The 17,252-nt window shown below is 37.7% G+C and overlaps 1 protein-coding gene across 1 annotated transcript in view; it reads right to left on the minus strand.

Annotated features, from left to right (window-relative positions):
- The window catches only part of LOC136866871 (protein O-mannosyl-transferase Tmtc3), a 90,753-nt gene that overhangs the window by 31,533 nt on the left and 41,968 nt on the right, over positions 1-17,252 (minus strand). Inside the window, exons 5-9 of the mRNA XM_067143965.2 lie at positions 17,001-17,100; positions 16,791-16,906; positions 14,277-14,452; positions 6,074-6,329; positions 4,731-4,879 (exon numbers count right to left, since the gene is read on the minus strand). Of these exons, the coding sequence (XP_067000066.2) occupies positions 4,731-4,879; positions 6,074-6,329; positions 14,277-14,452; positions 16,791-16,906; positions 17,001-17,100 (797 nt within the window). The remainder of the gene's footprint in view (positions 1-4,730; positions 4,880-6,073; positions 6,330-14,276; positions 14,453-16,790; positions 16,907-17,000; positions 17,101-17,252) is intronic.

Below are 17,252 nucleotides of genomic sequence, written 5' to 3' on the forward strand. Positions count from 1 at the left end.
CACAACGGTAAGCGGAAGTTGACTTCATTCCTTGCGCAGGAGGGCTGCGCAATAAGTTACGGTCCACCCAGAACTTGAACAACTCCTGGCAGAGAGTATTAACAAATAGTGACTTACAGCCACGACATAATTTCAAGCTGCAGAGCATAATAAGGTTTCAAATAAATAGTAACTTATCCTCTGTCGCCGTAGAAGGGAGCAGCTCATAATTTTAAGTTATAATAAGGATTATGTCCATATATCTCTCGCATGGAGAAAAGACGAAATATTTTCAACGGAGATAAACTCCAACTCGAAAATGTCAAACAAGGAGACAGTGTATTAATACTGTCTCAGAAAGATTAACAGTAACAAACAGAAGAGACTAATGGATGTTTTCCAAAGGTGTTAACGGAGCTATGTTTCTTGTTTAACTACTGCACGTACTGTATCCTGTCTTCTGAAAGTTACTATAATAAGGGTTATAATTAAAGTGATGTTGTAAAATAGAGTTTGTTTGTATATTTTAAAATACTGTTAAAAGTAATGTATTTAGTATAAACCCGTAGATACATATGATTCAATTATGTGCTATTTATGCTCAAAAACAGCATTCTCTACACCTCTACATTTTGATAACTTGAAATAAAATTTAGCTCCTGAGGTGATTCGAGATATTGAGGTTCCACTGTAATTCTTCAGGGCTGATATTGCTCGGCTTGATGTGTGTATATCAGCAATGTAAATTAAGCCCTTCCTGCACAGCTAAAAACTACATGCAGTGTTTGTGACAAAAAGAATGGAACTGTCAACAAACAAGTTGTTTATTGCTTGCTCTTATAATATAATGCAATTAAGTTAATAGATTGTGTGAAGTGATCTGTTGCTGCAGATCCTGGATGAATGCTATGAACTATGAACCAGAGATCATCATCCCCCTATCCCCCTCCTCCTATTTCCCCTTACCCAGCCACTGCCGGGTCAGGGCATTTATGGCACTTCTCTACCTTCCTCCCTCCTTCCATCATTCCTCTTCTATCATTTTGTCCCAGTCCAGGATTCTTCTTCTTCACTCCTTTTTATCGAATCGATCCACCTTGTTCTAGGTCTTCCTCTCATATATAGGCTATTGTTATGGTGGGGTTGCCACTCCCAGGGCAGAGCGACTTTAGGTCGCTTCTCAGGAGTACAGACGCCTTTCTCAAATGCTTCACTGAAGTACAGATGATGTTGACAGAAGAAACTCGCATTTTATAGAGCGGGCAAAAAATGAAAATTATTGCTTAGACCGACAGGAGAAAGTTCGTCCGTTTCCTCTTCCGGCATCTAAACTGCTGACCATGTCCTCTTTTCCGGTGAATTTATGTGTCATTTCCTACACAAAAGCTTCGCCCGTAAGCATTGGCTCCTACTTTGGGTGTCAAGGTTGGTGATGGCCACTTGACCTTCGGCTAGACAGTCGCAGGTAGTAAGTACCGTCTACTGTCACATACGGTAGCAGGATGATAGTGGCATGACTACATATGGATCAGAGATGTGCTACCAAAATAAAAGTTGAAGCAGAGGGGGCATGGGTTAGTACTGCAATCCCTGCAACCGAGGATGTGTGTTGTCTTTGTGGCAAGCACTTGTATTCTTTCAGATCTTCACTTTACAAAGGTGAAATTAAGTGTATCCTCCTAATTTAATACATCATATAATTCCATCATGAGATGGAGTAATCAAATTCAAACATGTTTTGACACGTTTGAGCCATCTACAGTGAAAAGGGGGGGGTTGAAGTAATTTACGTAATACAAGCCAAAAATGTGCCAAAAAACATAATGAAGGAACAAATGAAAAAACAAAAGAGAGACATGATGGAAATAAAAACAGCACAATATACAATATTTACATCATCATATGGAGCAATAAATAACTCGCTGCGATAAAATTAAGTGAAAACAGGGGTTAATACAAAACGTAATTGAATCTAAAAACTATGTTAACCTAAGAAGAAAAGAAATGAGAAATTATACAAATGGAAACAAACAATATAGCGAGGTTGCAGACCTCTTAGTCTACAAAATTTTGGTTTTATAACAATTCGAAACAGGATGAAATCACTGTGTCGAAAATTCAGGCCGAAAGTCTTCCTTTATAGGAACACCATCACATCGAATGGGCAGGGGGGGGGGGGGGGAGAGTGGGAGCAAAAAAGTTTGAGAAACCAAGCCTCGGGTAACGTGCAGGTGAATGTGACAAGTGATGGAAAAACGCCAATGAAAGTTAAAACTTTAGAACAGCAGCATTCTCAATTTCTTCTCAATCTAGTGGTCCCGTTCTCGATTATTGTTTCACAATGTTGGTTAGATGGTTTGCCTTATTTTAAAAGGACAGGAGGGCTGCAACAAAAGCTGAGAAGCTGTGTTAGAGAAGATGACAGATGCATGGTAAACTGTCAGTGACCATAGTGGCAACTATCAATGAAGTTCCAATCTGTAATGGAAAAAATGAGGTTGTGTGAGAAACTTGGGCTGATAAGTAAACAAGTGTAAAATGGGTGTGAAGAAATCTTTATACTTCAGATCTGCAAGTTTGAATCTTCTATGAAGATTTTTTAAAATATAGGTATTTGTAGCTTCATTTTATACATGTACGGCATAACTCAAATCGTCTACATGTATGTATATTGAGTATTCAGTCCGAAGGCTGGTTTGATCCTCAACAGCTCCGCCAATAACTATTATACATGGCCCAGGTGTCAATGAAGAGGCATACTAGGGAAACAAGGAGCGAGATAGTTTCCCGTTGCTTTCCTCGCTAAGCCAGAAGTTTCTAATTACATATCAGTATGACAAGCCCACTGACATGCACACACCAACCAAACCTATGCGAGACATTTTCACACCAATCTGGTCGCTTGGCAGGCCAAGGCCCTTCAAGGGCTGTAGTGCCAGGGGGTTTGGTTTGTTTGGTTTTGGTACATTCTTCTAGTCAAAACATTGATGCAATTTCGTGTATTACGACAATCCTCAGAGTATTAGCTTTACACAGATACATAAAACTTCACAGATTTATTTCATACCTCACGGTAATTTTGTATTTTATTAAGACAAGTAAAAGCTGCCAAATATGGCTTCCACCACAATATTTAACATTGTCAGTTCTAGAGTTAATGCTCATGTAGTGGAAGCCAAATAAAAATCCATTCTTAGGGAACGAGTAGGTATGTGATTACTAGGGCCTGGATTCATATGCACTAAAAACTCCAAAAATATGCATGCATATATGCACTAAAAATGTTGAATATGAATGAAAATATGCACTAAAAATAAAACAAAATACACTTACAAATGCATTATTTAATTTTAACTCGGTGCTAAATTGATAAACAGTTTAATTACTTGCAAAATGATGTATGCCAGTAGGTTATCAACTGTTTTTCAATGTTTTTGAAGGGTCAGTGACTTTCTGTTGTCGGACAGAATTAATTTATACGTTGAAAATGATCGTTCTACATTGACGGACGTAACTGGGCAACACTTGTATACTGACGCAGACTGCTTGGAAAATCATTCTGGTAAAGACTGTCTGATCCTACTTATGTAGTTGCTTAACCATTTCAGTCCTCGGTTTGAGTCCAACACCACACTGAGTGTCCTTTTAACTTTTTCTCCAATTTTACCAGGGACACAATTTAAATTAAATTAACTGAAGGGATTCGTGCAGGGGTGCACCGTGAGTTTCTAGGTCCTTAATTGCCATCTAAAGTGATGAATAATGCATATAGATGAAACTCATATCTTTATATACAGTTTCAGATTCAGATGTGCACTTTGTTTCACTAACACCTGCCGTATGACTATCATCAATACTTTTAACTACATCATTTACTTGATTAAATTTCTCCTGGTAGAATGATACTGCGGATAACCAAGTTCCCCATCTTGCGAGAACAGGTTCCGGTGGAAATAGCTGTTGTCAAAAGGGTCATTATCCGTTTACTTGATTGTATTGCGACAGTGAAAGCACTTTCCTTGATCGGGAAAGGCTTCTCGTGTTGCCAGTGGATGTACAACATATAGAGTTCTTTAGATTTTTCATTTTGTTCAGAAATCTTGGATAATCAATCACAACATAAGAGAAAAATATATCTGTATATGCACTAACCTTCAGATATGCATTTGCATATGCATTTTTTTTTTTTTTTAATCCGGGCCCTAGTGATTATACAACATCCGCTGTAGTAGGCATTAACAAAACAAAACTACAACTGTCTGGGTTTTGAACTTGTCTTTGTACAGCATGGTTTCATACCGATAGTGGTAGATGCTTTTGCCACTTTAGCTTTGGCAAGAACTAGCATGCAGTCGGAAGTCTGTAGTGTATACAGTATTTGTTCATAGTCTTAATGTATGCTTTCTGTCTTAACGAAAATTTTATTCACACTGTGACTGTTTATGCATTCATCAGAGATTCTATCCCCGAATTAAAATCGCAGGTAAAGGTTGTATGCATTCTTGAGTGAAAGCCCTAACACACTGTTGTAGTAATTCTATACAGAGAAAAAGAAATTTTTTAGCTTGTCAATAAACTATGGCCTGTAAAAAACTAAATTACAAGGGGCAGGTGGACCACAATGTATATTAACAATTCCTGGTACAGCAGGCTTTTTATTCCTTGTCAACAACTTTTATAATTTATAACTAAAATACACAGTTATAAGAAGCAGAGAGGGTTCTAAAGTGATTAATTAATTTAAGTCTTACCGTTTTTGTGCAAGTAAACTCCAACCATAGCCTACAAGCATACAAAGGCCCATGGAGGGAATGTAGAGAATTCTTTCTGCCACCACAAAGCCAACCGGGAAGAACAAGTTTGAGGCTGGCAGAAATGGCAATGTCAGAAATGCAAGACTCTGAAATAAGCAAAATTAAAACAAATTGAAAAAACACAGCATCATGTGTCCTTATTTTAAAAAGTTATGGAATAATGTGAATAATGAGGGCAGTGAAAGCAATGACCAAAGGTAGAGCAAGTAGAAAAGACAAATTCAATAGTGATATGATTAAGGCAGCAGGAAGCGGTGGACTACAGTGGCTATACCGAGCCCTCAATGCCATATGGAAGGATAAAAGGATACCTGAAGATTGGCAACAAGTAAGCATTGTACCATTGTTCAAAGAAAGGGAATAGGAAGAATTGTAAAAATTATAGAGGTGCGACATAAAGCCAATAGCAATATCGAATGCCTTTTCTAGATCTACGAATGCCATGTACGTGGGCTTGTTCTTCTTGATTCGATCCTCTAAGATCAGATGTAAAGTCAGGATTGCTTCACATGTTCCTACATTTTTTCAGAAGCTGAATTGATCTTCTCTCAACTCAGCTTCAACTTGTTTTTCCATTCTTCTGTAAATAATAAGTGTTAACATTTTGCAGGCACGAGATACTAAACTAATGGTGCGGTAATCAGAAGGTATATTCTACTGAATGAAGTTAAGCAGAAGACATATGGCATATACCCTCGACTACAGCCCTCTCTCCATCTGTTTCCTAAAATTTACATTGAAAAGGAGAAAGCATAAACTGACAAATGACTCATGTTATACACAGTCTCTGTTAAATAGTAGAGCAAGCCAAGCTGGGTGTGAAAGAACGCCAACATAATTTTATTTTAGACTATTCCACGTTGAGTGGAGTATGAGAACAAATAATGGGCTTAGGCAACATTCCACAGTACCTACATACGGCAATGTTTTAAACAGTCCTGGAAAAGCAAATGAGTGAGAATAGTGTGCGAGTCATTTACAGCAGCTATACACAGCGGACAAATGAGGCAAGCTAAGCCATTGGTTGACCGAGCACGCGCCAAGCTACGTGCCAACCACAAACATTACCAACGCCTCACTTTTAACACAATTCAATGTGCTATATCCTCAAAACTATATCTTATAGGATTTTAAAATGAAGTATGTTATGCTTCCTTTTTAGAGAAGGTCCATGCCTCATCAGCTTGGTCTACCATTTACTGGACATCCTGTATATTACAGTAAAGCAGATTTTTGAGATACCAACTGACATTACTGTTATCACAAAACCCTTTACTTACCATGATAATAACAGTCGACTGTTGTCTGTTTTCTGTGGTAACTGCAGTGTACACAAGTAGCAACAGAGCTGCATATGAAAAAACGACAGATAAGTTGCGACTATCTAGGAGTGATTCCACAAGAGGAACTGTCCCCATTGTCCAGTCACAGCAGAGGTCACAGGGAAAGAGCAGTAACCACAGGTTGACACTGATTAGATAATGATACGTCATTTGACGTACTGGTGTTGGAGCAACAGATGCTGGGTTATCAAACCTGAAAAAGAATTCATTAATTGTTAATATTATTATTCCTCCAGCCAACCAATAGTTGTGTTAAATACAGTTGGACCCCACACCTGTTACAACTAGATTCATCCAAGATTGAAGCTATGAACATTTTAAACATAGATTGCTATTGCATTTGTTGACTGTATTTTATCTTAAGTTTTTTATGTATCACTGTTTTTGTATGTCTTTCATCTATGTGTTATTTTAGCTGATGATGACCTCTAGGCTAGATCAAAACATGTTCTATGTAGCTTTTTAGACAGATCATTTATCAAATGGTAAACTTGTACAGAACAGGTGGACTTTATACAATTAAATATTTTTAGAATTTTATCTTGGGTATTTAAAGTCTATATGGAACAGGAATGGAGTTCATTACTTGTTTATATGAAAAGAATCAGAACAGATTCTAACAAAAGTTCCTTGAATGAGACTTCATGCAGTTGATTGCTTGAATCAAATAGATACTGGTTTTCAAGGTCTAAGTTATGATGGTTGATCTAGGATAGGAACAACAAAAGATACTGGAACCTCACCTGGAACACAGTAATACAGTATAATGGGCAAACCTTGCATTACTCAGAATGCCTGGGTACTTTATACTGAGAAACAGCTTTATCCAGGTAATGTGGGTCTACTCCTGTGTGCTACACAGGAATACGTTCTTATTCAAAACTTAACTGCTGGGTTGAGTGGCTCAAGATGCTTGAGGCCTTCCGATCCCGACTTGGCAGGTTCAATCCTGGCTCAGACCGGTGGTATTGGATGGTGCTAAATATGTCAGACTTATGTTGGTAGATTTACTGGCACGTACAAAAGAACTCCTCCGGGACTAAATTCCGTCATCTCAGCGTCTCCGAAAATTGTCATAAGTAGTTAATGGGACATAAAAACATTATTATTATAATAAAACTTAATCCTTTGGAATTCCCCATTTAAGGGTGGCTGCCCGGCCAGAATTACTGTGTTTTCTGACAGGCATTTAAATCCCAATAGATGCAGCAGCATAAATGTCACCCTTTAAAGAAAAGAACATAGAAGTTAAATTAATAAAAATATGAATGTGATTTCTTTTGCATTTCGTTTCTAAATTATCAGTGCGTATACATTCATACTCACCCTAATTTTGAATCTAAATATTGCCCAAGTTTCCTACACCATTTCAGTGTCATTGCCTGGTTTACTAACAGTCTCCTAGGAAGTAATTATCAATTTCAGGTAAAACAATCAAGCTTTCCCTTAATTGGCTGTTACTCCCAGCAAACAGTAGACCACACTCAGTACAGCACAAGGCCACACAAAGGCTTGCCAAGACAAGGATTGCCCAGTGAGGAAGTAAGTGCTCAGATGTGCCTTTTTTCTCCTTACTTTTTTTTTCTTGTTTATTTTCATGCACGAATTAAAAAAAAAGAATTATTATTAAAATGAAATGCACACATGTGCAAGAATTAAACAAAAGCACACTGTGTGCTTTTCTATTTACTAAAAAATTGTTTTTCATTCCAGATTACTTCACATATGAGACCATCTTATAACCCAAGCCTAACAATTCAACTTTCAACAACACAGCATGAAAACGTTCCCCTTGTGTACATAAGTTCAATTTTACTACACATCATTTTCAAAATTATCAGCCCATCAATGGAATGTATTCTACTATAAATAGTGGCAGGAAAATCAAGACTGTACAATGAGTTATTGTTTCATTAAGAACCTATTTGTCTTGCCAATCACAAGACTTTTTCATATTTTGATTAATGACTTAATTGCATGTTACCACTTTGCTGTTTAATGATACACAAAGATACAATATTGAATATATCATTATAGATTTTAAGTTTATTAAAGACATATTATTTTTTTATTTATTTTTTTACAATTTGCTTTACGTCGCACCGACACAGACAGGTTTTATGACAACGATGGGATACGAAAGAGCTAGAGTGAGAAGGAAGCAGCCATGGCCTCAATTAAGGCGCAGCCCCAGCATTTGCCTGGTGTGAAAATGGGAAACCATGGAAAGCCATCTTCAGGGCTGCCAACAGGGGGATTTGAAACCACTATCTCCCAAATGCAAGCTCACAGCTGTGTGCCCCTAACCACACGACCAATTCATTCGGTGAAAGACACATGTATTGTAACATCATTTCAAATATGTTTTTATCTTTACCATATAACTTTTGTTCTTTGCAAAGCTGAAGATATCCCCAAGAGGGAGAAACATATTCCTTTAACATTTTAAAGAATAGATTTTTAAAGTATTGAAAAGGTGGAACCTTTTCTTGATAAAATCATAAAACTGTTCAGAGTTGACAAACGGGTTAAATATAACTTATATTCCATACTCCAATTTTGCATTATTTCAAATATTGTGACATTTCTCCGCGATAAGTAGATGACATGAAGAGAACTCAAACATAAATAATCTCAACTGGAATACTATGTTTATAAATTAGGTGTGCTTGTGAAATACACACAGGAAAGACTGTCAACAAGATGCTGAGAGCTTGCCGAGTCAAGGGAATGCACTGTGGTTTCACGAGATCTTTCAAAATGTCCTTCAACACAGTTCTAATGACCATGTGTGCGTGACTAGCGTTTTGGAGCATTCAGCACGGCAGGCGAGTCATAAAACTAGAGCACTCTGGAGCACAGCACTAGGAATGGCATAGGGTTAAAACTTCTGATTCAGACTGCAATCACAAAAAACAAAACAGAAAAGAGTAAAATATGAAATAAAAATATGAGGTGTTAAGACATTTTAAGTGAGCCAAGCAAATCACCAAAAACAAGAAAACGGCAATTAAGATACTGATAATGTTTGTTTGGTTAAAAAGTGCACTACTCTTCATTTTTACTAGTGCAGAGAAGATAAGCTGGGATGATATTTTGAGGTGTAAAGTATTCTATCAGCTCAACAATTACCTTGCTTTGTTTGATATTTGAGTTTGCTGTTACACTTTTAATTTCCCTGACCCGTGCAGCTGAATGAGCAGTCGCTAATTGATTAATGTTTAGTTTTTCCTTCAGCAGATGTTTTATTAAGTCCTACGAGTTTATTGTGACCAAGAAAAGACTGGTCTGTAGTACGAGGTTTATTCAAGTTACTACACCTCCAATTTTTTTTCTCACTAACTAATCACACGAAAACTATGAAACTTGTGTTACTTCTCAATGTAATATGCCTACAGCCTTACACATTTTTCACGTCGATGCCATGATTCCATGGCCGCTGCAAACGCTTCCTTAGGGGTCTATTTTGCCCACTGGAAAATTGCTGATGCAACAGTAGCATGGCTAGTGAATGTTCGGCCATGGAGAGTGTCTTTCAACATTGGAAACAGCCAAAAGTCACTAGGAGCCAGGTCAGGTGAGTGGGGGACATGAGAAATACCTTTGAAGTTGTTTTCATGAAGAAACTGCTGCATCATAAACATCGATCCAAAATTAAATCCCATGCATAATCTTAATGAAATCCAAGAAAAAACTAACATCCTGGTTAACACAATAATCAAGGAAGTTTTTAAGCAAAGCTCAATTAAATTTATCACAACACGCATTACTGGTCCGTCCTCCCATACTTCCACTCACTCTTCCTCCTCTCATCCGCCGTTTCTCCCATCCAATGCAACATCAGAATGGTTGCCAGTCAGTGTGGAGGTCAACACCGACCCAACCTGATCTACACAAGCATAGGGCTGGAGGAAAGAGGATGTAAGTAATATTTTGTGATTCCTAATACTATCTTTAACCTCTACATCATTTTTGTGTTCTCATACTCAGCTTTTTATTTTCCGCTTTCAGATCCTGGCTTTACTAGTGTTCTCTGTGATGCATTACAACAGATCTTCATACACTTCACTCCGTTTTCCAGAATATGACACATTAGAACAACATCCAACTGTCTTCACTAGTTCTTAAATATGTCCTCCAGCTATGTAATATTGTACTAAGTACGCTTGAACCCACACTATCAATTTATTTTATCCAAGTTTATCCATGTACATTTTTAACAGTTTTCCATTTTACTTGTTGAATATATTTTTAATAATGAAACTGTGTACATTTTAACGTAAACTCCCATTGCATTTGTTGACTGTGTTTTATCTCGGATTTTTATGTATCACTGTTTTATGTCATATGTCTTTCTTCTTTGTTATTTTGCTGATGACCTCGAAGTCAGGTTGAAACATGTCCAAGGTATTTTAAACTACTATGTAACTTTCAAATATACCATTTAATAAATGGCAGAAAGGTACAGAATAGGTAATTGAATTCTTTTAGAACTTTGTCTTAGATATCCAGGATTGTGCATGCTGATCCCATGGAAATGCCAACTTTGGAGGCGATCTGTTCCACACTCATTCGGCGATCCTCAAAAACAACTTTCTCCACTCGCTTGATCATGTCATCAGACAGACTGGTGCGAGGCCGAAATTGTCTTGGTTTGTTGTCACACAACATTCTGCCTTCTTTGAACTGCCACACCCAAGAACGCACATTAGACACATCCATGACTCTATCACCACACGTCCACTTAACTCGCAATGAATTTCAATTGGTGTCACACCACACAAATGGAGAAAACGAATGATTACATGCCGATCTTGTAATGAAAACGTTGCCATTTTAAGTGTAAAGAACAGTCCTTGCTCTCGCTGCTGCCACTAGGGTTCTTTGTGCCATACAGTGCTGCCATATCTATCACGCATTGAGAAAGAGTGCCCACTTATTTGAAAACAAACCACATGTTTCTATCTGTTTCCAACTCTGAGAAAAAATTCAGAGGTGTTATAAATTGAATGCACCTCATGTACAGTATATTTTACAGTACCATTCTTTCTTCATAACTTGTACAACCCTTTATCTCTTTCTACAACCAACAAACAATATTTCTTAAATTCCCCCAACTGGATCAACATCAGGAATTTGCATGTGCACTGTATCGCCAATATCTGCTGAAGAAGAGCGAGAATTTCACAGTGATTTTAATTTCTTTGCTTGATTTTAAAAGTCCTTTCTATTCTTGCAGTGCCTCTGTTTTCATTTTTTTCTTTCTTTCATTTTGACAACAGAGTTCAGGAAATAAACCTTCATTACACAAGCACACATGGATAGCTTGCCGCTTACCCAGGCAAAGCCCAGATTGAAATTCAAATGAAATAATCTCCTTGTTTAATCCAAAACTGTTGGGTAATATCTGCTTTACCTGAATGAAGCAAAGATTACCTAGGCTTCTAGAGAGAGAGAGAGAGTGTGCATGCATGCGCGCATGTGTACACATGATTTCCAACACAGATAAGAGCCTTCACCACAGGAGGCAGTTCAGTGAAAGTTGTGCAATAGGGGGGGGGGGGGGGAAGTCTTCAATTCCTGAACTCCACAGGGAAAGCTGCACCTTCGGGGGAACAAGCTATTAGCATCAGGAATGCTCAATTTTGCTTGCCAGTTAACAGTGAGACTACTAAATAACCCAGTGTGCTTGTATTTTGCATTCCACACTGACCTGCCATTGTGTTTCTCCTATTATATGTATCCCTTTCTTATTCCCCCTTTCTCTTTCTTTTGCTCTGCCTTTATTTCTTTCAATGTTTTTTGTTAGTGATTTTTAGCATTTCAAATTTCTCATTTACTTTACAAAATAAATGGTTCTTAAAAATTCTCATCGCTAAACCTTGACTCCTGGGCGTAAAGTACATCTTTAGATTTTGCTGAAAAGATACCGTACAGGGGCATTTAAAGGAATGTATGTACTTAAAGGTAAGAACGTCCCTAACAGCGGCTGATATTGTAGGATAAGTCTATGAAATTACAGGAGATGTAAGAAAATACCTCACCAGCACTAATGAAGCTGCTGCTTCTGCTTTAGTAAAATTGAAAAAGTTACTGTATTTACTCACATATAAAACTGCATCGCATGTAAGACCCTCCCCCGCGAGATGACAAGCAGTCAACAGACCTCGTCATCCACTTTATGAGGGATAGTGGTCTTGTTTTGTCCTAGTGTATTTGTGTTAATTGCGCTTTTATCCCATTGACCTATTTTTGGTTTGCGTTGCGTATTTTAATATGTGTTTTTAACGTCTAACGTAAATTATATATATATATATATATATATATGTACTTCCAGGCAATGCCTTATTGCTTTGTTTCCTGTATTTTCTCTTATTTTATTAGAAAATAAGGTATTGCAAATTAGATCCACTGATTGTTTTAATCTCATACTCATTTTTTTTCATCACCATTTTATTTTAACTCTAGTCAGTGGATACATTTAAAAAATTTTACTATCATAAATATCATGTCGTCCATCTCGTTCCTTTAGGGGCCGATGACCTTTGATGTTAGGCCCCTTAAAACAACAGGCATCATCATCATCATCATCATCATCATCAGACCCTCCCCCAATTTTTGGTCAAGAAAAAGAAAAACAATCTTTTACCTCGCACATTAGACCCGAAATACAGGTAACTAACGATGCATGTTTTCTACAGAGTTCCTTTTACTAGGCATTGTATAATGGGAAATAATAAGCAATAGTTATTGCTATTTTCGATACGGTATTCCACGGAGTGTGCGGTATGAATTGCTGTTACCGTAGGTTACTTTACGGGTGACAGTACAAGAAAGTGCATTCTTTTGTAACAAGGAGAAAAGCTGTGGCTAGCTGCTGTTACAAAATTATCTCGGAAACCCCTGCCCCAAGGCCGCTTTCCAAACCAGCCAGTCACCTTGAGCCATCCCTCTCACTCTTGTCTTTGTCAATATACTTTATCAGGCAGTGATCGTTCAGTCAAATTACAGTAACCCGCTGGTAGTCACGGAAAGTTACGATATCACTGGAATTAGTTGTGTACAAGTTATTCTGCTTCTTTTACAGTAAATGTTCTTACGTCTGCCGATAAGAATGGTGTGTGGAATGCCGCCCGTGAATTCGCTGTTCAATCAACATGATCAGATATTCATGACAGTGATGAATGAAATATAACAACAGGTAAATGCAATTTATTTTTATTTTGAAACTTTCACCTCTAATAATAATGCATCTACTTTTAATTTTAAATGACGGATATCTCTAATGGGATTTTCCATTTATTTCAGACAGAGTGAACGTGAAATTAGGCCTACCCCACCATGCGCAGATACTTGCCGCAATTGCAGTAGATTTATATCAGGCTAATATTGTATAATGGTCCATAATTGTATGTTTTGAACCCTGAATAATACATTTTCTGTTTTGAAATATATTTTTGAGGATGTTCGTATGTTATTGGCTTTACATTTCACTAACTACTTTTACGGTTTTCAGAGCCGCCGAGGTGCCGGAATTTAGTCCCGCAGGAGTTCTTTTACATTCCAGTAAATCTACCGACACGAGGCTGACGTATTTGAGCACCTTCAAATACCACCGGACTGAGCCAGATCGAACCTGCCAAGCTGAGGTCAGAAGGCCAGCACCTCAACCACCTGAGCCACTCAGCCCGGCGTGACTAGTTATTTAAGGGATATTTAGATACACTCTTAATTTTTGAGATATGCACATAAGACCCTCCTCGTTTTTCAACATTAAAAATAGGATGAAAATTGGTTCTTATATGTGAGTATATATGGTATATTTGTCATCAAATTTTTCATGTTTCTGCTTCCATGCGATGTATATTGATTACTAGAATGTAACAATTACAATTGTATTTCAAAAAGTAAATTATGGATAAAAATTACATTTAAAAAAGTAATAAATACAAGTAAAAATTACTAAAAAAGTATTTGTTACAAGTAGTTTGATTACTTCTCAACTCTGATTGTGAACTACTGGATCTTATTTAATGTTCCTGTTGCAGCTGATGACTGTAGATGACATTTGTCGAGAGTTTAGTCACTAGAACATGGTCAATAGCAACCAGTGAATTATGATAAGAAATTAATAATTTACCTGGTAAATACAGGCAGTCTGGAACCCATGATTTGCAGTCTTATCATGAGGAGACATATGGTAGTAGCAGCCAGTACACTGAGACGCTTGGTACCTTCGGACTGCCATGACATGTGAAGCGATCCTTTACCACTTAATGCTGACCGCACCAAGCAGTGAAGATCATGCAGTCGCAACTAATGAACAAGAACAGAACATACTTAATCAATAGCCACAGCGTAGAGAGTGTGCACAAAGTCTGTATAAACCTACTCATTATTTATTTATTTATTTATTTCTATTGTCAGATACCCACTGTTATCGACTTTGATCGTTAACAGCAGATAAGAATGGCTGATACAAGTGATTATACGATTGAAGAATGTTTACTGGCCGCTATGTGGATTCATGAATGTAAAATTCGAGGAAAATCAATTAAAAATGTGAGGGACAATTTTGTTGCGTGTTTTGTGAAAGCAGCACCAAGAAAGAAGACGTTGTTGTATATATGTTCAGTCTTCAGCCCTAAGGCTGGTTGGATCCTCAACAGCTCTACCATCAGCTGTCATAGATGGCCTAGGTATCACTGAAAAAGCATACTAGGGAAATGAGGAGTGAGGTAGTTCCCCGTTGCTTTCTCACTGAGCCAGAAGTTGCTATTACATATCAGTCTGCCAAGCCCACTGAAATGCATGCACCAACCGACCCTATGAGCAACATTTTCACACCATTCATAGCAGGAACCGGCTGCAGAAGGAATGGCATTACTAGCATCGCTCATACCTCAGTCACTTTCATATTGTCAAAGCCAAGTATAAGACAGAAACAGATCAATGAAAGTAACAAAATTACTCTAGCCCATACCAGAAGAAATAGTGCACTGTAAACACTAGGTCCTGCCAGCAAAGACGTTGTTAGTATGGGAAAAGAAAGCTTTTCTAATGGGCAGTGTTCGCGACGTGCCGAGAAGTGGAAAACCATCCACCAGACTTCAACTTTGTGCTGACGTGGAAAAATCTATCGAGCATTCTTCGTTCAAATCCATACGGAAACCTGCGTCAGGGTTGGGGATACCGGAATCAACCATGAGGAAACACATTAAAGTGGATCTGAAAATGAGGTGTTGGCGTCCACTGAGTGTCAATGAATTATCAGATGATGATCTGGAGAGACGTGTTGATGCTTGTGGACGGATGTTGCAACAATTCCAAATAATGGCCCAGAAGTCATATTCACTGATGAATGAGCGATTTATTGCAGCTTCCATAGTTGCAATGTTTACTTTTGGGGAAAAGAAAATTCACTATTTTTTTTCCAAGAAATTGAGTGAAACCCAACTCACGTAATGATCTGGGTCAGAAGGACACAAACGCATCTGTTTGGCCCATTTTTAAAAATCGTTTTGTTAATCAGAACGTTACCTCCAGATGATTAATGACTGGCTCATCCTGCAGCTGCAAAATGCGAGAATGTTAGACGTTGTTTGGTTTCAACATGATGGGGTGCCGGCTGACTTTGCAGTGGCTGTTCAACAATGTCTGAACGCAGTCTTTGGGAATCGCTGGATCGGTCGAGGATTGGACAATGATCCAGTTTCCTCTTCCATGGCCACCAAGAAGCCCTGATATAACACCTGATAACACACTCTGGGGTCACTTCAAGGAACATGTGAGGAAGCAGCAGTATGATGGAATTGATGATCTGAAAAATGCAGTGCGCAAAGCTTTCCAGTGACCCCAAGGATGTTGCTTAATATGAACATCAGAACATGGCGGCGTAATCAAATGTGCAGAGACCATGGAGGGACACATACAGATGTTTTAGATTCCTAAGATGTACGTAGAAATAAAAATAAATAATGAGTATATGTATTTTTATATCATGTCAGTTTGAGTTTAATTTAATTTAATGTAGGTGTATACGGACTTTGTGTGCACCCTGTAGTAAATAAGAAAAGCTTATGACAACAATGAGATTAATAAAATGTGTAATACTGTAAAATATGTATGTGAAATGTACGGGAATATTAGGTAACACTAATTGTATAAAAGGGAATTTCACAGACAAGCAAGACACATAATAAGTGCTATTGGGATATTTTAATCATCATCATCATCATCATCATCATCATCATCATCATCATCATCATCATCATCATCATCATCATCATCGATTTTCTACTCCAGCAGGCTGGGTGCGGGAAAGAACCAAGCCTCCTCCATAAACTTCTATCCTCAAAGAATCTGCGTCATCTGGAGATGTTGCTGTGATCCATACAATTAGCACCATACATTTTCAACATACCTCTGTGAATTTCACTCCAGGTTTTCCTTTTGCATATAATAATCGCATGATACCTCGCTACTCCACATATATTAATGATGCAACCACAAGTACCATCCTTGCTCACTAGTTACTGCTGGACATTATCCACACTTAACAACAATTTGTATGTACTTAAATTTTCATATGTAACATTATTAGGTCCCTAGTACTTAATTTACAGGTTGTTCACATACATCATTTAATATTCACCTTTTGGGCTACTATTAGCTCATAGATAGCACACACTCCTGTGATTGTGATGCCTTGTTCTTTGCACAGCATTGCTGTAGCAACTGACAGCATGGACAACACCAGTGGTCGCCAGCCTGAAAACATTGGAAAGTATTGGTTATAGCATTTCATTCTTTGAAGTAAATGGACACTTTTCCTCACAATCAAATGATTACAATAGGGTCGTACCTGTTGCTCGTTTTCGTTTGGTAGCTTTGGTGTAAAATATGAAAGCTGCTAAGAAAAATACTGAGGACAAGGTTTCCGCTCGCCCAACAACACCTGTTACCTGTGGACAATATCAGAATATTAAGAATGATATAGCATGATAAATAGTGACAATAAAAACAATCAATTTCCTTCATAATAGAAACAAGTTTTTTAGACAAACTTTTATCAAATTTATAAAGTTAAAATTTAGACTTATGCCCCAAATTAATC

The sequence above is a fragment of the Anabrus simplex genome, chromosome 3, assembly GCF_040414725.1.
Source record: "Anabrus simplex isolate iqAnaSimp1 chromosome 3, ASM4041472v1, whole genome shotgun sequence".
NCBI lineage: Eukaryota > Metazoa > Arthropoda > Insecta > Orthoptera > Tettigoniidae > Anabrus > Anabrus simplex.